This window comes from Enoplosus armatus, chromosome 16 (assembly GCF_043641665.1).
Source record: "Enoplosus armatus isolate fEnoArm2 chromosome 16, fEnoArm2.hap1, whole genome shotgun sequence".
In the NCBI taxonomy this organism is placed as follows: domain Eukaryota; kingdom Metazoa; phylum Chordata; class Actinopteri; order Centrarchiformes; family Enoplosidae; genus Enoplosus; species Enoplosus armatus.
Window position 1 is genome coordinate 20,346,821 of NC_092195.1, and position 22,775 is coordinate 20,369,595.

General features: G+C 41.0%; 1 protein-coding gene, 1 long non-coding RNA gene and 2 gene segments (V, D, J or C); 3 read left to right on the forward strand and 1 right to left on the reverse strand.

Moving 5' to 3' along the window:
• Window positions 1–3,874: 3,874 nt before the first annotated feature.
• Window positions 3,875–12,614, reverse strand: LOC139298975 (CD209 antigen-like protein E). Its single transcript, XM_070921807.1, has 6 exons — window positions 12,463–12,614; window positions 10,394–10,522; window positions 8,539–8,715; window positions 8,258–8,442; window positions 7,952–8,067; window positions 3,875–5,490 (listed from the first exon to the last, which is right to left on the reverse strand). Exons 1-6 carry the CDS (start codon window positions 12,569–12,571, stop codon window positions 5,310–5,312), a joined length of 897 nt encoding a protein of 298 aa, XP_070777908.1. The 5' UTR covers window positions 12,572–12,614; the 3' UTR covers window positions 3,875–5,309.
• A 2,292-nt stretch (window positions 12,615–14,906) lies between these two features.
• Window positions 14,907–16,486, forward strand: LOC139299397 (uncharacterized). The gene is made up of 3 exons (XR_011598778.1): window positions 14,907–15,173; window positions 15,357–15,482; window positions 15,787–16,486. It is a non-coding gene; the product is annotated as an uncharacterized lncRNA (long non-coding RNA).
• A 1,191-nt stretch (window positions 16,487–17,677) lies between these two features.
• LOC139299291 (Ig kappa-b4 chain C region-like) lies at window positions 17,678–19,331 on the forward strand. The segment is given in 3 exon segments: window positions 17,678–17,686; window positions 17,938–18,064; window positions 18,863–19,331. Coding segments are annotated over 3 exon segments (468 nt in total).
• A 1,520-nt stretch (window positions 19,332–20,851) lies between these two features.
• On the forward strand, window positions 20,852–22,642 carry LOC139299294 (Ig kappa-b4 chain C region-like). The segment is given in 3 exon segments: window positions 20,852–20,870; window positions 21,211–21,318; window positions 22,113–22,642. Coding segments are annotated over 3 exon segments (468 nt in total).
• Window positions 22,643–22,775: the final 133 nt, after the last annotated feature.

Sequence of the window (22,775 nt, forward strand, 5' to 3'; positions counted from 1 at the left end):
AAGTTGGTGGTCGGGAACCCCACGTGGGTAATAACCTGGCGTAATGTGATATTAAAAAGGTTAGCAGTGAAGTCACTGAGCGGTAAACTCTTCGTGTTCAATGAAGAGCTGACTCTTTCTGTAACGACTGAATAGTTAAATCAATGTAATATCTACTGTTAAAAACTTGTTTTCTCAAGTTTCATCAACTTACCTCAGTTGGTTTTACGTTTTCACAATTTATGAGACGCCTTTGAAAAAACGAATCAACTTCAGTGACAGTGAACCAAAATATTAAGGCTGGACGACCAAAACAATGAACTGAAAGACAGTGAAATGCTCTGTAGGGCTGAGGGCAACTGGTGCAGCTTTACAGCACTTCTTGCACTTTCAGGAATTTGTTGAGGCTGTAATATTACTGTATAATGTCTGATCTATTCCACTACCGGTCAGTGTGACATAACATATCCAGAGTATCCAGAGGAAGAGGTTCATTTCCTGCCCGAGTTCAGTCAAAGAGCTGTGGGTCGCAGCCTCATGAGGAGCTCACATAACAGTTTCTACTTCAGGATTATGATGCCCAGTGAGCATTTCATCTCACTGAATGAGCTTTAGTGACTTTGTCTAAATGTTATCAGATATTTAAGCCTGTTTTCAAATGTGCAAAATTTGTACAAACAACAAATCGCTGATAATGTCAAGGTCAAGTGATACAAAGAAAGGGAAACGCTGAAACATCAGAGCTTTCAAAGAGAAAACTGAAGTGGGAAATGTTCACCTCTCTGCTCATGCTCAGGTGATGTAGCCTAGTTACTACAGCGCCGCTCTAAGCCACAAGTCCCGTCCTCATTGGTTCAATATCCTGCTAATCCAGCGTTTGACCTCATGCATCGCGGCCACACGCAGAGATCGTCGGAGATGTTTGATGGCCTCCTCTGACGGGGACCTTTAGATTAAGCCTCACCTCTGGCAGTGACTTTTTTTTAGTGATTGATGCAACAGGTTTTGGCTCAGGCCCGATGACATCATGCAGCGGCTTCAGTGTTACGCAGCCCTGGATGGCTTTGTGGTCCATCCACAAGTCAAACGCACACACAGGTTTAATGCCTGCAGGGTCCGTTATGAATCACGTGTTCTGTCAAAGTGTCCGTAAGCAAGTGAAGTCCCACTATGTTGAGGTTGAATAAAATATGTTAAATTGAATAAATAAAATTCAGTCTTCGGAAAGTCAACTTGTTATCTGTTTTTATGTATTCAGAATATCAAGTTGTCTTGAAGTATATCGGTTGTCATTCGGAAATTTTAGGTGTTTTTGGCCACTGAAATAGAACACTATTTTTAATATCAGATTTGTGCTTCTGTGCATGTAGTTTGAGTACATTTATGTGTGTGAAGGTAAAGATACGCGCTCCACTTTCTTTCTTCTTCTTCCTCTTCTTCAAAAGCAATACCAAAGCCAGCATAAGTCAGTCTGTCTTATGTATTTCTGCCTCCTCTTCTTCAGTTTCCAGGAAACCAAACAATCGACGAACACAGCTATCTTGTCAAAGTACCAGCTGTGACTTCTATGTCCCCAAAAGACTCGTAACACTGTCATCCACTCACATGAAATGTCCTCTTTAACACAACGTAGTTTTTATTTTCAATGAATCAATCAACCAGTCTTATTTTACTCTCCTGGGATTTAAACCAACATCTCCACATCCTCGCACTCTTCGCCAGGATGCTTCCCCACTTGACTATGTTTTTATCATTTTCTGTCATTAAAATGAATTCAGGGATTATGCAGCCTCATCTCACCATTAATGGATCCCTTTCTAAAGTGGTTTCAGTGGAAGAGAAAGACTGGAGTGACCACCTGTAGGACTGTACAGCCTACAGAGGGAACTGGACTGAAGCTAACTTCAGGTAAAGCTGTTTTTTGTTTGTTTGTTTTATCAGTACGTCAGACGCAAACATCAAACAACATTAAAAATATATTTCTGAGAACGACTGGCAGCGACCGGATCTGAAGACTTCAGACTCTTCACATATCACACACTATGTGATTTAATCTGCTGACCGTCAACACCAACTGGCCCAGACTGGAACAGACCCGGTCCAACGTGGTCCGATCAGTCGTCACGCACAAATCGCATTCACGATCGCCTCAACAGTCGCAACGCGTGTCCCCGCCTTTAGATAAATCAATCTTTCACAGTTATGTGGCTTCAGCAGTCTGACTTTGACAAATCAAGTGTGTATTTTCCAGTTTGAGTCTTTTTAGGATAAAATTCCCCTTTGGTGTGACCATCCCTGCGCTGCAGCTCAGCAAGGAAACGCAGTCTGTGGAAACACAAAGAAGAAATTCTGTACATTGTAATTTCTTTCCATTAATGTAAATTCTGTTTTTTAATTTGATGCATGAAAAAAAAGATATTCTTCTTCAGAGAAGGGATATCTACTGGAGACAGTTTGTCTGATGACAGCTACTAGATGAATTCCTCAGTGCTGTTTTTTCTGCACTTTCTGCTCATGTCGTCCCTCTATCATACTATCAGATGTGTTGTTTGTGCTTCTTATATTTTTGCAGCGTACCGAAACTTTAAATCTGTCTTTCTGTCTCATTGGTTGGTTGTTTGACTTGATGGGACATTATCACACAGCCTGTGTGTCTCTCAGTAAATGTCGGCCTTTAATCCTAATGAAGTGTGACAGAAGAGGGCTAGCTGACTTCCTGATAACTCCCTGTGGTAACGAGCTCAGGAGAGAAGCTGGAGTACAAACCATGCACTCAGCAAATACCCCCCCCCCTCCACCTCCACCTTTAGCTTCTTCATTCAGGGACGCTCTGAGCCCACTTTGCCGAGACAGGAAGTGGACGAGATGACATGGAAGAAAGAGGGTCGGCCTTTCAGCCCAGAGAGGACGAGATGAAATGGGGAGATTTGGGACTTTGGGTTTTGTATATGTGAAAGAAAAAAACAGCTTTATGCAGCTGGTCTAATTGATAAGGGGGGGAAAGCTAAAAGTTGAAAAGTTAGTTTTACTTTGTGTATTTTTGTACTTCTTCTGGGTATTTGTATATGAATTTCCTTCTTTGAATAAGACATTTAATTGTTGAAAATGTTTAATAGAAATCTCAGAACTTCCTAAGGGGAACTTAGTATAGGTCAAAGTACACATTTAGATTTTGGAAGATAAATTCCAGCTATAATGTAATGTAAATGCATTTCTTCATCTGCTGCGCAGTAGATGGAGAAGAGTTCATCAGAAGGTTTTTATTAAAATGCATCAAAGCCTAACTCAATCCCTTTTTAAGTCTGGTGTCCCTGTTTTTGTGTGTAGTTTTCTACTTTTAAAACTGAAACTTTCTCATCTACAAATGAAGCAGCAGTTGCTCTTCAACGCTCCTATTTTTAAATGTGGTCTGAAGACTCCTGTCAACACACTGACTGTAGGTTGCTTGTGTTAGTAGTGCCATCTGCTGGGCAACAACAACAACAACAACAACAACAACAACAATTGTTGTCAATTTATATTGTTGATTTGGTGAATTTGTTAGCAAACAGTAGCTCAATCACGCATCCAGTAGACACAGAACAACATTAACAGGCATCTGGAGTCGTGCTTTCGTCCTCCAGATGAATCTAACTTCAATATTCACTTTGGTCTCCACCAACTCCTGAGAAAAATATCTAACTTTGTTCGTCTGCTGCAGCTGGAAGCGACGCTGATGAGAGCGGTGAGACTGAATCGAAACGTTAAAGAGATGAAAGATGCTAAAATACTCACATTCTCAGGTTTTGCCACTACTAGCGATATCTTTCACATTAGACACATTAGTTTACATAAAATATTGATTAGAGCAGCTTTAAGAAGATAAAACACATACAAGTAAGGTGAGACTTTAAGATACAAAACAATTATCTTTATTAATCATTTACAAGATCCACAGGACACATTGATGCATCATTTCATTTTGATTTGTGTTGCATTTAATACGACTCAATCAACTGAGTGACTAAAACAATATGAAATCTTTGACATCATATTGATCATTCTTACTGAGGCGGTGACATCACTAACACATCATACTCACGCATAATTAACATCATGACACTTGCGTTATGTACAGTGAATATAAATCTGATAGAAACACTATTCGTTGCTAAAAAGCCCAATTTTACATAAATCAATGAAAACATTAATAGTTATCTTGAATCCCTGATCTATAAATTCTAAAATAGAATTGTTTAAAAATATGATATTCATGTGATAAAAGGCACTGATTCACTGCAGCGCCACAACTCTATAACACCTTTGGTCGCATGAAGCTCTAGAAGCACCAAAATCCTCCTGCAAGGCTTCAGAAACAACCACTGACCTCCTCCAACACACAGACTTTCTATGTAGTTATACAATCCAGGACACGCGGGTAATTATTGAAACTATAATATGGTGATTGGTTACTCGTATCAACGTGTTTTTCATAATAGAGGGAGTATATCAAATGTTGACTTGACATAAATTAAGTTTATTTCCCTTAAAGGAGAAGAGGATTGCGTTGCACCAGCTAATTGTAAATCCATAAAGTTTCTCCTGAGTAGCAACGATTTACTAAGAAGTAGTTTCTAGTGATTTACTACATCGGGCTGCACTATTAAAACTTAGGCAATGTCTTAGCTAGTGAGGACTTAAGTTACGTGAAAATCAGTTGCAAAGAAAAGTGCAGCTCAATCATAATCAAACATGTAATTAGCTGTAAAAGCTGTAAAATAACTTCCAATAACAGTTTCAGGGGTCATGAAATATATCAAAATGAACTGCCAGTCTATTGTAAATGTAGGTATTACTTTGTGTTACTTATATATACATGGAGAAATGTGTGTGTCAGAGTTAGTAGTATTCATGCAGTTTATACTGATTAACCTAACCGATGCTATTTAGTCATTAAGATTTCCTTCAATGATTCTACAATTTAAATGTCTTTTTCACCCTTATAATCTCATAAAGGTGCTGATATTCATTATACTGGCAGTTACATGAGGAATATGTAAAGGTCAAAAACACTATAAGGAATCCACTGCTTCAGAGTACAGCTACCTTTAACTTCCTTTGCACTGTAAACCCATGTTAATAACACTTTTAATCTTGCTTGTGTCCAGGGCTCAGGACAAAGTGCGCCATCCAAGCTTTTGTCCAAAATACCATATATTCATTTCAGGAAAAGGTTAATCTCGTGTTCATTCTGTAAGAGGTGAGCCTTCTCGATCTCAGGTTTTAAGGGGAAGAGAAAGTTCGTGCAGCAGTTTGTGAAAACCTGACAAACTGCTGATGATCGGTGTTTCTCAGTGTGGTATGGCGGTGCTGGGACCAGCGCCCATCTCTTTCTCACAGATGAAGGGCCAGTTCATGCTGCAGGGGGCGTCGTACCAGCTCCGGATCGGCACTCGCTCCATCACTCGTGTTTTCACAATGTAGCCACAGTCCTCGTCAATGTGGTTGTTGGGCTCGCCGACTTCCCAAAAACTAAGAAAGCAACAACGTCTTTAAAGTCATCCATAAACATAAACGCTTTAGTGTCATAATGGATCATTATGCAGCTCATGATTTACATCCACTGCCAATGGAAGCAGTGTGCCGTTTATAGAGCAATGTGAAGATGTGGGGGTCTGGGTGGTGGACTCCAGTTCACTTCCTGTCACAGACCAACAGGTCTGAGACATTCATGGTCCCCACAGGATGTATACTAATGACTGTGATGATCTCCTGACTTTACCTCGAGCATCATTTTATTTTTATGCAGGAAAATTACAGTCACTTTATGTATCTGTCAGAAGATTTGGCATTCACGTTCCCCTCAGGAGGAACTGTAATAACTTAGGTGACTGCAGCATCATCCTTTAAACATTTCAGGTTCAAATACCTGCAAAACCAAATACACTCCTATCAGCCTCAGATGTACTTTGTGTTTAGTGTCCCTCTACTGACGGGACACTCATTTAAACACTGACACAAGAAACCAGGTTATTGTTGGTCACCTCAAATAGTTCCAAAAATAAACCAATACCTATACTGCGCCCTGAATTAAGTTATTGATATATTTTATATATTGGTAATTAGAACAGACGTCTTCTACTTTGAACTTTCATTGACAATCTCATAACACGTTCGAGTCTCTGACTGTCAGACAGCACGCCAGCAATGATTCATTTGATCAGGCGGCAGCAATAAGAGATTTCAACACACGCCTGAAAAGCAGAAGATAAACATAAAAGTTGCAGACGGTGTAAAGAGGTTAAAGGTGAAATACTTCGTAAATGTCAAATCACCGGCAACAGCTGAGCAGAGTCGAGCCAAAACAACATGAGGAAAAAATAAGAAACATCTCAGCAGGAAAAGAGGAAGGGAAGGAACGCAGGGAGCAAAAGAGGAATGACAAAAGGGTAGTCATGAAGAAATACTTCAAAATGAGGAAGAGAAATCAGATGGTTATTAGAAATCTGTTGAGTTGGCATAAGATGGGGAAGAAACTTTGAAGGAAAAAAATCAAACACAGATGAGAAAATATTACCATGTATATAAACTAGAAGATGGAGATGACCTGACTTTAAAGCAGAATGCATCTTTCCACAGCTCAGTCTTTGGCTCTGACACATCTGTTTTTCATCAGAGGTCGGAGGTCGGGGTCACCTGCAGTGCAGCGCCCTGCAGCAGTTTAACAGCAGTTGCATAACGCTGCTCAGAGCTGCTGTTTGCAGGCACACGTGATCCTGGCCTCCATCCAGCTGTTATCTCACATCTGGAACATCTAGAACCTTTAACTCTTCACCGACTCTGTCCTATTCATTGTTTCTGCACTTATCATCCACACTCCGTCAATTTACATTTGAGTGGTGCATAAAACACAGCTAGTCAAAGTGGGTTATTTCCTTTGATAGAATGACAATGCTAACGTGCTGATGTTTAGCAGGTATATTGTTTACCATGATCACCATCTTGTGTTAGCGTGTCAGCATTTGCTAATTAACACTAAACACAAAGTACAACTGAGAGTTTTGCAGGTATTTGGTGAAAAAGTATGTAATATTGTTTAAAAATGATGTACATTTTCAGATCACATGATTCTCCAGGCCCACTCGTTGCCATTTTCCTTCCAGGTGCCCTCAAACTTTCCCTCTTTTTCACTCTCTACACGCACATTTTGTTCCCTTGTCAGTTCATCCTAGTTGCACTTCTGATGGAGCACGTCGAGCCATGCATGCAGCCATCAGTGTGGCTAAAAAGGATCAGATTGGCTTCAAACTGACTATAGTTTTAAACACTATACTTTTCCAGAGTCCAGGAACTTCAGTTCTCTTTTTGGTTCCAGCCCTCCAAAAAATGTTTCTTCCCCCACTGGATAACTTCCCAGTGAAACAGGAAGTATTGGGTTGAAGACTGCACTTAATATTTCCTATTCGCCTCGTCTAGTTCCTCTTTTCCCTCCGCTGGCTGCATCTTCCCTCTGGCCGCCTGACTCTCTCCGTTTGGCCATGTTTAGTGTAAACCAGGCTAACAGCCGTCACTGTGCAGCTCGCAGGACAAAACCAGGTCAATATTCAACAGAGGTGAAAGTCCAATGGTCAGTCAGTCTGTCTGTGGGTGTTTGTCCAAGTGTGTGTGTTTGACGGACAGTCTGGATCCACAGTTTGGGCAGAAATGAACTCTGTTGATCGTTTCAAAGCTTGTTACTCGATTTATCCACCAGCAGAGTCAAGCTGTTATTTACTTGTAGATAACAATTTGACTCTGTTGGTGGAAGTAAGTATTCAGGTTGCTGCACTTTTCTGTAAGTAATTGTAGAAAGACAGATGAAAGAAATGCCGAATGACAGATTGCATTTAGTAACCGAAGCTGGAACAGAGGCCAGACAGGACGGGACGTCAGCTGTGCAGTGTGGTTCTGAACATGTGAGGAGGCAGATGAGTTGAGGAAGAAGTGAACCTACCCTCCGACCAGCGGGGTGCCATCCACCCATTTCCACTGATCCTCCGTGTGCTCATCACTGATCCCAAACCAGTAGGCGTTCCAGTGGCCTCTGGGAAGATGATCCCACAGAAACGTCTGAGAGGAAAACGCACACACAAAGGAAATGTGTTCACACTGTATCAACGTATAACTTCAGTGTTAAGTAACTTTCTCTGACACAGTTGGGGCTGCTTTTGAACTAGAGTAGAAGTAAATGAAGTGGATCTACAAGGTAAAACCCTTTAGTCAGTAAGAAAGTCTAACCGTGCAGCTTGTCGTACTGTACCTGCTCCTCGGCCGTGTGGATGATGGCCAGGTGAGCTCCTTGGCTCTGGCAGTACGACTGGCTCTCCGGCCAATCCCTCGTGTTTCTGGAGATGAAGTAACAGCTGCTGTTGAAGAGAAGCCAGTCCGCGGGGCAGACGATGGGGGCCGGCGTCGCCTTCGTTGTCGGTTTGATCACGTCGGGAGCTGATGGCACACAGAAAGCGAGAGATTAGGAAACATAAGTCTCAAAATCAAATGTGTGACATAAAGCACACACATTTACAAATATATAACCCCGACCTTTAGTGGTCATCTTGGCAGCCAGTTTGGCCAGCAGCTCGTCTTTCTCTTTCTGCAGCTGTTTTTTCTCCTGCAGCAGTTTGCTGATGGAGGCGGTCAGAGCCGTCACGTTTGCATCCTGCGTCTGCTTCTGTATCTCTGAGGTCGCTTCACCGCCGCCCTGAGGTTTGTTCTTATCTGTGGAACAAATGGAACGACGGACTAATAAGTTAACAGACACTTTATGAAGAACGTCTTGGACCAAAACAAGCACAGTAGAAAAGTTCAGGATCCTTCGTCATTTGGTGCTTTAAGCTAAATGCTAAGCAGGGCAACACGCTCACAGTGCTAACACACTGACGTTGACATTGTGGCAGGTATGTTCACCATCTTACTTTTGAGTGTTAGCGGTAACTGAATGTTGAATTTATTGAACAAGAGGGCCACACTGACACAATAAACTGACAGAATCAAACAGTGAAAGTATCGTAACTACACACCCAGAATAAGTCCGAATGATAAATAATGTAAAATGTATTTTCTCTTTGTTTTAGTTCTTCTTTTGGACAGAGTGCAACAGAATACAAATGACACCAGTCTTCTGATGAGACACAGTCTATAATAACGCACTTCTTTACTCTCCTCCCGACCACACACACTGTACATCATCACATCATCTGAACTGCTCGGTCCTATTCCACTTTGCATTTCAATTGTAGACATTTTACTCTGAAATCACGATAATTATCTAAATAAACAAAATAATTATTTTCTAGCCTAAGTGTGCTCATTCATCTACAGCCCAACTATCACATTTAAAAAACACTGAAAGTCTGTACTTTAAACTTTAATCACTCTGGCTCAGCTGGCAGCAGTTCAGCCAACGAGCCCATTGAAAGCAGCTTTTCAGCCTCCTGACTGTGTGGCTGTTTCAACACGACGAACGCACACGTACATGTCCTAAATGTGTATAAAAACACAGGCATGCTATTGGATTACGTGGCTGCTTTCAGTGTTGCAAAGCACAAACCGCTGCATCCTCATTTGGTTTTTTTGAAACTGCTTATTCTGCAAGTTTGAATTCAATTCGTTTTCACGGCGTGGACTCATGATGAGCACCAGTCACGTAGTGGGATTTATTTTGTATCTTCCTGTTTTGTCTCCCGAAATGTCCGGCCGTGCATCCAGATTATCAACAGTGAACAGTGCATGTGGGAGAATTTTAAGACCAGAAAAGAGCAAAGCACAGGATGCCTACATAAGTTATTTCAAAATGTTAATGGCTTTTAAGGCTATTTTTAGTTCCTCCAAGTACAAAAATACAGTTTTCTTGGTAAGATTTGCCAAAGAAGCTCAAGATATCTTCACATTAGCTCTCAAATAGATAAAACAGAGACATTCTTACAACCAACATTAGCATGGTCTGACTACTAACCCTAACCCTAACATACAAGTAAATACCTGGACATTCAATATTAGTCATTATTGAGAGATAAAAAACAGAACAAAACATAGAGATGGAACAAAAAAGTAGACATTTTATTTGTTCTAGATGAAACCTGATACTACCGGTTAACACAAAAGGCTCAATAAACTGTGGAGTTAAGTTCAATCTTTCTCAACAGTTTGAATTGTCCTCATTGAAGAACACAATAATGGCATTTGATATCTCAAAACTTTTGCGAAGCCTTTTTAAAAGTTTTGAAACCTGCATTTTTTTATTTTTACGTCAGCTGGCAGTCTTCACCTGTTTAATTGGCACATTGCTACTCCAAATACTACTACTACAGAGTTTTCTAACTTTAATTTACTTTACTAATACACAAAGCAAAAAAGGAAATGCAAGAAATGAGTATCTGACAGTGTGTGCACTCACAGTGTGCAGTGACGGCTATGATGGAGATCAGCAGGACGGCACACAGCGTAGCCAGGCAGATGGTGGCGAAGCGGTATGGCCCGGGGCCGCTCGGCCTGGGGATCAGTCTGACTGGGGAGACTGGGTGAGCTGGAGGTGGCAAGGGGGGAAGATTGTTGATTAATATAATAAACCAAGGTGTCTGAATACTGCATACTGATGTACTTCAAGCTAAATAACCACAATATTGAGCCCTTTAAATATGGATGTTAATCAGCTGATGGTGCTGAGCCCTCTTACCATCAGTGGTGGGGTGCCACAGGGGTCTATTCTCGGTTCATTACTATTTACATTATACAAAAATAACTAATTATTCTTCCTTTTCAGTGCTTCAATTTTCATGTCTTCTGCTAATCAATTATCACTTCTTAATCAAATTTAACAAGAAACTGAGCAAATGTTGGCAGCAATACGCTGACATAAGACTGGACGGTATTTTCACTTTACAAAGTGTAAGCTGAAGTGCTGTAAACACAAACGCCCTGCAGTAACCCCTCAACCCTCCACTGCTCTGACAGGACTGTCAGCTGAAAAGTGAGTTTAATATCACTGTGCTCCTGTATGAACAGCTGCGGTACATGAATCTGCTTTTAGAAGATTGTTTATTTATGTGGCTTATGTGTTTACATTTCGTGGCCTCTAGAACTCTATATAATGTATTTACACTTACTGATGAAACACATTTTCTTGAAGCAGAGCCTGTTTATCCACAAAGGAATCTCCTCTGCTCTGTTCAGACTTGTGAAAATCAGACGTGTCTGAGAGTTTATGGGATGCAGGAAATCTGGCTGCACTGCAATGATCAAATCAAGCAGACAGAAGTGAAGGCTGTTGGGATGTGAGGCAGCCATCACCAGCGGGGGACATTTATTCCCACACAGATTTAGTATTATTATCATTAATGTTGTAGGAATATATGAATTGACGTATATGACATGATATTTATGGGGTGCAGTAGACCAGCCAGAGACAGGCTGTTTTGTTCATGATCAATATATTTGAATTCCTGCCATTTAATCAATAAATCAGATGTTAAAAGATAAGCAAGACAGTTTGTGTGCAGTCAAGAGGAAAAGTGCTGCAGGGACATTCCCAGTTAACCCGTTAAGACTTTCACCCATAACATAAAGATCCTAACGAAAAAAGTATTTCACTGCATTTTAGATATTTTACTAATTCATGATGAACATACTAACATGTACAAGAGGCCTTATCTGCCAGAGAACACTGAGTGAATACTATTATTACTGTCTGCTATACTATAACATCTGTACATCCTCCTCAAAGGCAAGACTGTGTCTGAAATCACTTCCTGTTTACTGTATAGAGCCACACGTTTACCCTCCACCATTTCTTTGAGTGACCCATTTCTGTGTAAACATGGGGCCCTGAAAAATGACTACTAAACTAACACAGTTAGCTCTGAGATAAATGCACCAGCATGCTAACATGCTCACAATGCTGATGTTTAGGAGGTATGATGTTCACCGTCTTCGCTGAGGGCATAATCATGTTGAACAAACAGAAAATCAACCAGCTGTTTTTTAGACAAAAGGTACAATTTCAAGGCGTCACCTTCTGCTCTAGGAACCTGTGACCACAGTTTCACATGTTGCATTATTGTGTTCTTCTGTTCTCCTCTCATGCTGTAAAACTTGTTTTGTAAAGTGATCTATAAGTAAACTTTAGAGCTGAAACAATTAGTCTATAAAGTGATGATCAATTCATTGTTTAGTCATTTTTAAGCAAGCAACAGATTGTGAAGATTTGCTGCTTTTCTTTGTCGTACGTGACAGTGAACTGAACATCTTTGGGTTTTGGAGACGCCAGCATAGCTTTCTGACAGTCAGTAGGCCAAACAATTCATCAATTAATAGAGAAATGAATGATCAGATTAATCGATAATAAAAAAAAACTGGCGGCCCTTATAATTATTATCACAATAACAAAAAATAATAGTCAGTATTTTTCAGATTGTGTCTTCAGCGCATAAAAACTGCTTTAGGTTGTTCTCTGTGCTGAGTCCTTACCGCCGAGTCCAACATCTGGCCTGCGGTTGAAGTCGTCATATGGACCCTCGTCGTCTATCAGCTGGGAGTACATCCCCTCCCCGGCCAGGGAGTTCCCGGGGGTCGACATCTCAGCGGTGGAGGAAAAAGAAAAAGGATGGAAAGTAAAAGTTTAATAAGTTTCAGTGCGGAGTGAACGCGAGCAACAAAGTCCGTGTGAAGGTCCGAGTCCCTCCCCCTGCTCCCCCCCCCCCCCGCTCCAGCTGTTTATGAACTGCACTGGAGTCAAGTACCGCACAGGAACTGAGGTAGCTTCCGGTCATTGGTTTCAGAACAAAAGCTCTAGCTGAAAACCAGTGGAGGAATGTAAAATGAGGAATGTTGCCTAACTAAAAGTACAGAAGTATTAACAATAAAACATGCTTCAAATATGTAAGTAAAAGTACTCATTATGCAGGCAAAAGGGCCCCTGTCAGTGTAATATTATCATCTTGTATATAATTATATTGGATTATTATTGGACTATTATCAAAGATACATTAATGCTAATTTCAACTATTTCATATACTTTTAGGGTGATAAATCGATAACAGTCATATTTCGTGCAGTTTGTGTGTGAAATATTTATGATACATAAATAAGTGTATAAATAAACTGCTGTCAGATGAATGTAGTGGAGTAAAAAGTACAATATCTTCCTCTGAAATGTAAAAGTAGAAAGTAACATAACATGAATATGCTCAAGTAAAGTACAAGTATCTCTTAAACGCATTTCACCAAATTCTTACTGTCAATAACAAGGCCCACAATTATTGTACTTAAACCAATAACAAATACACATATTTACATACAAACACACAGTACATGTATTCAGAATGCATTGATTTTCACAACGAAAACAGACTTTTCATATAAACATCTGTTGTCAGTCACGTCTCTATTCTAACGTGACGTATTTAAGGCTCTTAATTTGAAGGCGTACTTGCGTGCTTTCCGGTGTTGTTGCAGAGAGCTTGACGAAGCTCTCTGACGTCCACATTATTTATGGTAAACCCACGCCCCCCCCCCCCCCCAGACCTCTGCCGTCTTCTCTTGGAGGGGTTTACGGGAACACGTGTAAGAGTTTCCAGCATTTGTGTGTCAGAAGCCTGTTGTTGTGTTTCTGTCTGTCAGGACTTGTCCAGACAAGTCACAGTGTCTCCTGATGGATCAGTTAATGATCAGATGATCACTCTGTCTGTCAGGTCCATCTCAATAAACTGGTCAGAATCAGAATCAGAATCAGAAATACTTTATTGATCCCCGGGGGGAAATTGTACAGTACCGGTGCTCCCATTCAAGAGTAGAAAGTAGCATAATTTAGAACTAAAAGTTTGTACAAAATATAAAAATAAGAAATACAAAATACAAAATATACACATTTACAGTATTTAAGTGTAATGAGGTGAAATGAAAAATGAAATGAAAATACAAAATATACACATTTACAGTATTTAAGTGAAATGAGGTAAAAATATATACAATAACAATGTATATGTATGTATGTGTTGCACTAAAGTGTGTGACTATATATGTATTGCACTTAAACATTTGAATAAATAGTGAGGTGGTGTATGAACAGGTGAGGTAGATACAGATACGGATTCCAGTCTCTTCCTGAGTGTCTGACATTCAGAGAGAGGAGTTAAACAGTCTGATGGCCACAGGCAGGAATGATTTCCTGTGTCGCTCAGTTGTGCATTTGGGAGCAATGAGTCTCCCACTGAAGGTGCTCTTGTGTCCGACCAGTACGTCATGGAGAGGATGTGAAACATTGTCCAAGATGCCCTGCAGCTTAGACAGCATCCTCCTCTCTGACACCACCGTCAGAGAGTCCAGCTGCACCCCCACAACGTCACTGATGATGGTGATGATGATCACGTCAGGACGTGTTTGGCTTTTTGAACTTTGGTACAAACATTGACGTCCCCATCAGGATGAACTGTAGTCATTTTGGTGATCCCTAACTTTTAATCCAGCGCCATCATCAGGTCAACATTTTAATTAACTTTGATATACGATGACACGGATGAAGATGTGCAATAAATGTTGTTGGTGAGGTTGAAAAAAAATGGAAGGTAGGATGTGTGAAACAGGATGAATGAGGATGAAGAGCATTGATGAAGACTAGAAGAGGATGATATGGCTGAGGATGATGAGAGGGATCAAGGTTGATGAAGAAATGATGAGGATAAATGATGGAGGAGGATGAGAATGAAGATGAGGATACAATAAAGGATGATAATAATAAGGAACAGACATTCCCATGTTGTTCCTCTTCTATTCACCGTCAGGCTGAACGAGGCTTGTCAGGTCTTGTCATTGCACACAAACGGCTGCATTGGTTCTCACAAGGGCGTGTTCTTCAACAAGGAGCACTGCCTCTTTCTGCCAAACGTCTACTGATTTTAGGGAAAGAGCTTGATAGTGTCCTACATATATACTGTTCTTGGACGGGTATAAAGTGTCAGAGTAGAGCCACTGACCCTGGCAATGTTAGTACCATGCATTGGACCATTCAGAGCCACTTCACCTCTTAAGTGACCTTGTTTCTACAGCCGTACATCAGAGCCAACGTGTTTAACAGCACTGTGCTTCTCACCTGCTCTGCCAAGGGCTCATTCCTCAAATTCTCCCGGACCAACGGCGCCGCACCCATCATGGCCGACGACACACGACTCGCTATTAAAGAGGTGAGATTTTGAATATGGATTGGACTGCAATAACAAAGGACTTGACTGAACCAAACAAGAAAGTATTTATGGCTCTTTTTATTGAATAATTTGTATCTCATTAATTCAGTCTCTTAATTATCTCTTTCTCTTAATCATTCCATTGATTTGTCTTCTGTTCACTTTCTATTATTGTCACTGCAGGAAGCCACGTCCAGTACGCTGACTGTCAGTGTATTCTGAGTTCAGACCCGGTTGGTCCCATCGACTGCGCGGCTGCCACCCATCTGGAAATGGAGAAGGGCGCCCCCTTCAGCCTCACTGTCATCTGTGAGTACTGCAGCTGTTTTAGTGGTTTTAAATAATGATAGACAGAATACTTTCAGATACTTTAATGGAACATGACTTATATAAAAGCTAAAATTCCTTACTACATACCATATGTGTAAACGTAAAAGAATACCTGATTCATACACAATAAAGAGGAACCTAACAGCAGCTACTTTTTACTGTAGAGGAGTGCCCCATGGTCTGCCAGTACACCATCACATCTCTGTTGGGTGTGGTTACTGGTGAAAGTCAAAAATGTAATTTTTGTAGAAACTGAAATTCCTTTTCTTTCTTCCCCTTTTAGTTATTTTGTCGTTGTGTCTCCGTGTCTCTGGATGGGCTTGATAATTGCGCTCCTACAAATGATCACAGAAATACAATTCAAAAGTTCCAAGAAAGTTTAGTGAATTAGATCAAACTTGAGACAAAAAGAAAATAACTTTGGTTTGTGTATTTGCTGTCTTTAATCCGCTGTTATTTTGAAAAGAAGACCCTAAAATATATAAAATGGCCACAGTGTCAGAGTCACCATGAACTTTGAGGCTAACGAGGTCAGACATAAACCATATGAAAAAGAGGCAGAACAATAATCAGTGAATAGCTGGTAGAACTCAAGTATCCAAGTCCTACAAGGTCTGGTCTGGTAAAATAGTTAATGTCCAAACTGCTGTCTTGCTGCTATTATCATCTGTGCTCCCTTAAACATATGCAATGTCACTCTTACACCAGAAGATGTCACCATTAAATAATTTATTCAACTCTGAAACAGCGACAGCACAGTCCGAATGGGATTAATACTGCTGCACAACAGAGTGAAGACAACAGTGTTGTTGTTAAGGTAACAAAAACCTGAAGATTGTTTCCTGTCGCTTTCTCAGTTTCTCAAACCCTAATGTTTTAATGATATGTGGATTCCAAAGTCTGCAAATTAATGCATTTCCTGATGGAAGATACAGAACACTTATGTCTTGTAAATCCTTGTCATTAAAAGATATTGATGTATACATATAGTGTGTGTGTGTGTGTCTGTGTGTGTGTGTCCTCAGTGAAGTGTATCAGTCTCTGCAGTAGCTTCCAGCTGCAGCAGTCAGTTCAGTTTCTGTTCAGTCTGACTGAGGGAGGTTTTTGTACGACGCTTTTTCACTGTGTGAACAGATTCTGACTGTTGATATAGTGATAACTCTGACAGTAGTAAACTGCTGCATCTTCAGTCTGGACTCCACTGATGGTCAGAGTGAAGTCAGAGTTTGATCCACTGCCTGTAAAACGACCTGGAATCCCTGATGCTCGAGTGCTAGCATAGTAAATGAGGAGTTTAGGAGCTTCTCCATCTCTCTGTTGGTACCAGGCTAAGTAGTGGTATCCGAAGTTATTATAAACATTCTGACTGGTCCTACATCTGATGGAGACGGAGCCTCCCAGAGCAGAGCTCACTGCTCCAGGCTGAGTCACTGTGACCTGGCCTCTGGACTCTGAGGACACAGAGACAACAACATAAAGCAGCGTCGTGGTTTCGTGGGCTTCATTTCAGAGGGACGGATGTTCATAGAGGAGAGCGGTTTGATTCTCTGGACTTTACCTGTGAAGCAGCAGCAGAGGAGAGTCCAGATGAGGACGGAGGTCAAAGTCATGTTTTTGATGAGGAGGATTTCTGTGGCTTCTGTTGTCATGAAGGACAGCTGTCAGTCATCCAGTGTTCAACTCTCAGGACTATAAACTCTCCCAGAGCACTGGAGCATGGAGCTGCTGATGCAAAGTGGCTCTCTATGGAAATGCTCTGACTGACTCCAACAGGGACTTGGATCACTCTGATGATGCTGTTAATCAATGGATCAATCACTTTATCAGATTATTGATTAGAAATTATTTAATACACATTTTATATGATTCTGGCTTCATGCTCGTGGACAAATTTAGTTTCAAAATGTTTTGTCTTGTTGTTATATAATATTAATATAGATTTGATTTTAAATGAATATATATGTAATAAAAACATACATTCTGTAAATCTGGGGCTCTGTGTTATTGTCACTTTTCATTTTATCTGACAGAATTTGAGCAACAGAATCTAATTTTGGTGAGTTTGTTTGTGTCAGAGTCAGAGAGCCGTGTCTCTCTACAGTCAGAGGTTTTTGTACGGCGGCTCAATGACTTTGTATCACTGTGGTGGACTTTTGGTGGAGGAACCAGACTGGATGTTGGAAGTAAGTCAAACCTTTAAAAACCTCTTTTACTTCAGTAGCTGTTGTTCTTCCTTCATGTTCAACATGCCAGAAAACTAGTTGACTTTCGATATTAATGTATAATTTTTACAGAAATATTTTGCACTGAGAGACAAAGTTCACTTCAACAATATAAATTCAAAAACTCATTGTAATAAATATCAAATATTAATCCGGAGGACCAATCATTACTTCCATCTTTAATGGTAAAGTTGCATCTTGAGGGCTTGTAGGTTCAGTTCAGTCTGTCAGAGTCAGAGAGCCGTGTCTCTCTACAGTCAGAGGTTTTTGTACGGCGGCTCAATGACTTTGTATCACTGTGGTACACGTTCGGTGGAGGAACCAGACTGGATGTTGGAAGTAAGTTTCTGCACAAATACTCAGTAAAATATTGTAAAGTAATGTTTTAAATCCACTTTTTGGATGTTGGAGGCAGATAAATATATCTTGTTTGAACACTTTTAGTCTTCATGTCTTTATTTCTCCTCCTTTATCATGGAGGCTGACTCAGAGCAGCTTTACTAAACTGTCTTTACACATTCCTGTCACACTGAAGTTTAAACAGCTTCAAGTGGAGAAAAGATCAAACTTTAATCACCAGGATTAGTTTTACATTTTACACCACAATGATAACTGTTGTTATGATGAATTCAAACGTGCTCAAGTAAAACTGAACAGAGTGAAGATAAAGACGGGTATTTGAACATGTGTAAAATCTCTGATCTCTTTATTGTGTCATATATTGTCTCAAATCCTGTTTGGAAATCTTTTCAACTGTTTGCTGATGATGATTTAAATGTACATGGACATTTGATTGTCGTCAGTTCATTTTCTGTATTTATTCAAGTTTCCACTGAATACTTTAAAGTCATGTATAGTTGAGATCTTTTGCCAAACGTGCTCCTTTTATTTCCAGTGTAGTTTGATATATTTCAGGTCGTCCTGTATGATGATTCTCTCTGTGCTGAGATGCATGAGAGGCTTCTTAAAGGGAAGTGAAACAATGTGTGAGTGAGTGACTGGTGGAGCAGAAAAACCATCTGACAGAAACTCCTTAAAGGAGAAAATCAGCTCTCACACAGTGAAGGTGTCCAAGTGTCTGGTGGTTGATTGACAGCTGTGTGGTCCCCGTCCTCTAAGCTGATTGGTGTCTCCTAGGTGATGTCCGTCCCACCCTGACGGTGCTGCCCCCCTCCAGGGAGGAGGTTGAGAAGGGGAAGGCCACGCTCATGTGCCTGGCCAACAAGGGCTTCCCCTCAGACTGGAGTCTGGCCTGGAAGGTGGACGGCAGCAGCAGCAGCAGCAGCAGCTGGGAGGAGAGCAGGAGCCCCGGGGTGCTGGAGAAGGACGGCCACTACAGCTGGAGCAGCACCCTGAGGCTAACTGCAGACCAGTGGGGGAAGGTGGGCTCTGTGACCTGCGAGGCCACCCGGGGCTCCCAGGCTCCGCTCTCAGAGACACTGAGGAGAGACCAGTGTTCCCAGTCCTGACCCGACTCACTGGGACTCTGCTGCTGGTTTTACTCTGCTACTGCTCTCAGTCTGCACTCTGTGACACTGTCTCTCTCTCTTTCTGTCTTCAAACAAACTTAACATTATGCAACTTCACATTTTCATCGTTCTAATAATGCTGCTGCTTTTGATGTTGTAAAACAATAAAGATCATTTTCTTCAGATGAATTCGTCTTTTCATGGTTGACTTTATTCCAACAACAGGTGCCTTTTCCTATATTTTCAAAGGAGCAGGATTATAACTCAAGTCAGAGAGAGATTTTCTCTTCACTGGTGATGAGAATGTGTGAAAGAAGAATGGAAGGAGGCCATTTTTATAAAAGTAGATCAAAGTGTTTACATTAATCTAAAATACTGAAGAGTGTTTTGAGGACTAGAAACAAAGTGTAGAGTGTCGTCAGCGTAAGGTGATAACACATAGTTCTTATTTTAGATTTTACACAATTTCTTCTTCAGGTCTCCACTGTTACTGCTCTGTATAACAAAGTGAATTTGAGACAAAGTAAAATAACTTCTTCTGCTTGTTCTAATGGAGTTAATGCACATCTCTGCCCTCTAATGTTGTGTCAGAACCAGAACAGATAACAAGTAGAGGCTACACAGAACTGTCAATCACCTGCTGTGCTGTGGAGACGCCTTGATCCTGATGTTCAACTGAAGCTTTAAAGACTTTGATCTTCATATCACACTTATTTTGACAGCTTCATATTCATTGTTTGCCCTTCTGTTTGTTTGTGAATGCTTCATTTGAAACACTTGATCTGCTGTCAGTGATTGAATTTCCATCTGCTGAGGAAGATCATGTGATAGGATTGAAAGCGCCACAACAAGAAGATGGAAGGGACCAGAAGTACAAATTAGAAGTGAATAAGTGAAATGTGTAGTCTTTTAAATAAAGTGAATGAGATGTGCATGTGTGTGTGTGTGTGTGTGTGTGTGTGTGTGTGTCCTCAGTGAAGTGTATCAGTCTCTGCAGTAGCTTCCAGCTGCAGCAGTCAGTTCAGTTTCTGTTCAGTCTGACTGAGGGAGGTTTTTGTACGACGCTTTTTCACTGTGTGAACAGATACTGACTCCCAATTTCATGATAACTCTGACAGTAGTAAACTGCTGCATCTTCAGTCTGGACTCCACTGATGGTCAGAGTGAAGTCAGAGTTTGATCCACTGCCTGTAAAACGACCTGGAATCCCTGATGCTCGATAAGTAGCAGCGTAAATGAGGAGTTTAGGAGCTTCTCCATCTCTCTGTTGGTACCAGGCTAAACGGTCAGAGCCATAAACATTCTGACTGGTCCTACATCTGATGGAGACGGAGCCTCCCAGAGCAGAGCTCACTGCTCCAGGCTGAGTCACTGTGACCTGGCCTCTGGACTCTGAGGACACAGAGACAACAACATAAAGCAGCGTCGTGGTTTTGTGGGCTTCATTTCAGAGGGACGGATGTTCATAGAGGAGAGCGGTTTGATTCTCTGGACTTTACCTGTGAAGCAGCAGCAGAGGAGAGTCCAGATGAGGACGGAGGTCAAAGTCATGTTTTTGATGAGGAGGATTTCTGTGGCTTCTGTTGTCATGAAGGACAGCTGTCAGTCATCCAGTGTTCAACTCTCAGGACTATAAACTCTCCCAGAGCACTGGAGCATGGAGCTGCTGATGCAAAGTGGCTCTCTATGGAAATGCTCTGACTGACTCCAACAGGGACTTGGATCACTCTGATGATGCTGTTAATCAATGGATCAATCACTTTATCACATTATTGATTAGAAATGATTTAATACACATTTTATATGATTCTGGCTTCATGCTCGTGGACAAATTTAGTTTCAAAATGTTTTGTCTTGTTGTTATATAATATTAATATAGATTTGATTTTAAATTAATATATATACAATAAAAACATACATTCAGTAAATCTGTGGCTCTGTGTTATTGTCAGTTTTCATTTTATCTGACAGAATTTGAGCAACAGAATCTAATTTTGGTGAGTTTGTTTGTGTCAGAGTCAGAGAGCCGTGTCTCTCTACAGTCAGAGGTTTTTGTACGGCGGCTCAATGACTTTATATCACTGTGGAGGACTTTTGGTGGAGGAACCAGACTGGATGTTAACTGTAAGTACATGTACATATGTATTCTATTTAAATTTTATAGCTGTAGATCTGACTTAAATATTTTGTCTGACATTAGAAATTTGATGTATTTGCAGCAGTTCTTGAAGGCTTCACAGTGTCGTGAACCAAAATAAAATCCACTCCAATGAATAATGTTGTTGCACTAAAACTTGTACATTCTTAATATTAAATTGTAAAAAACTTCTCTGCATTGTATAAAGGAAATATATATATATAATAATATATAAGTTTTAATATTCTGGCTCAAGAACTCTGCCAGTAACGTTTGGTTCAGTGTTTAAGGTGCATGGCTATTACTCGATCTTTCTCCCAGACGAATGATTTTAAATCCATTCGACATATTTTAAATGAGAATTTCACGAGTTCAGTCATTAACAATATTAATAAAATGTTTCAGTCATGAAGCCGGACTGTTCAGTGATGATTCATCTTTACATGAAGAGAACAAACACATATCATCATTTATGAGGTTTTGGATTGAGACAAGAAATATTGAAGATAGTTAAAACAAGAAGAGCCTCAGAATCTGCATCTTCTGTGCCAGTTTTAACTTTTTATCTTCACTACTGAAACCTGTCTGTTGCCATGGTTCAGCAGTGATGTCTGTCTGTTGCCATGGTTACCGAGCTCAGAGATGGAAGTGAAACGTTTAAGACCAGTTTCATCCGATCAAAGGAGGACCAACAGAACTAGAAGCCTCCTCTGATGCAACCAACAGGATGGAGTTTAGTTTCCCTCATATAAACTTTATTAATCTTTCTCTCTCTCGGCAGTGGGTCGAGTCACCCCCACCCTGACGGTGCTGCCCCCCTCCATTGAGGAGGTGGATCAGGGGAAGGCCACGCTCATGTGCCTGGCCAACAAGGGCTTCCCCTCAGACTGGAGTCTGGCCTGGAAGGTGGACGGCAGCAGCAGCAGCAGCAGCAGCAGCAGCTGGGAGGAGAGCAGGAGCCCCGGGGTGCTGGAGAAGGACGGCCACTACAGCTGGAGCAGCACCCTGAGGCTAACTGCAGACCAGTGGGGGAAGGTGGGCTCTGTGACCTGCGAGGCCACCCAGGGCTCCCAGGCTCCGCTCTCAGAGACACTGAGGAGAGACCAGTGTTCCCAGTCCTGACCCGACTCACTGGGACTCTGCTGCTGGTTTCACTCTGCTACTGCTCTCAGTCTGCACTCTGTGACACTGTCTCTCTCTCTTTCTGTCTTCAAACAAACTTAACATTATGCAACTTCACATTTTCATCGTTGTAATAATGCTGCTGCTTTTAATGTTGTAAAACAATAAAGATCATTTTCTTCAGATCAATTCGTCTTTTCATGGTTGACTTTATTCCAACAACAGGTGCCTTTTTCTATATTTTCAAAGGAGCAGGATTATAACTCAAGTCAGAGAGAGATTTTCTCTTCACTGGTGATGAGAATGTGTGAAAGAAGAATGG

Excerpts from the sequence above, each read along its gene's own strand:
- LOC139298975 (XM_070921807.1), bottom strand. The coding sequence starts at position 12,571 with ATGTCGACCCCCGGGAACTCCCTGGCCGGGGAGGGGATGTACTCCCAG. Across the intron at positions 10,523-12,462 it reads GCCAGATGTTGGACTCGGCG|CTCACCCAGTCTCCCCAGTC; the intron begins GTAAGGACTCAG and ends TGCCACCTCCAG. Across the intron at positions 8,068-8,257 it reads TCCACACGGCCGAGGAGCAG|ACGTTTCTGTGGGATCATCT; the intron begins GTACAGTACGAC and ends TTTTCCTCTCAG.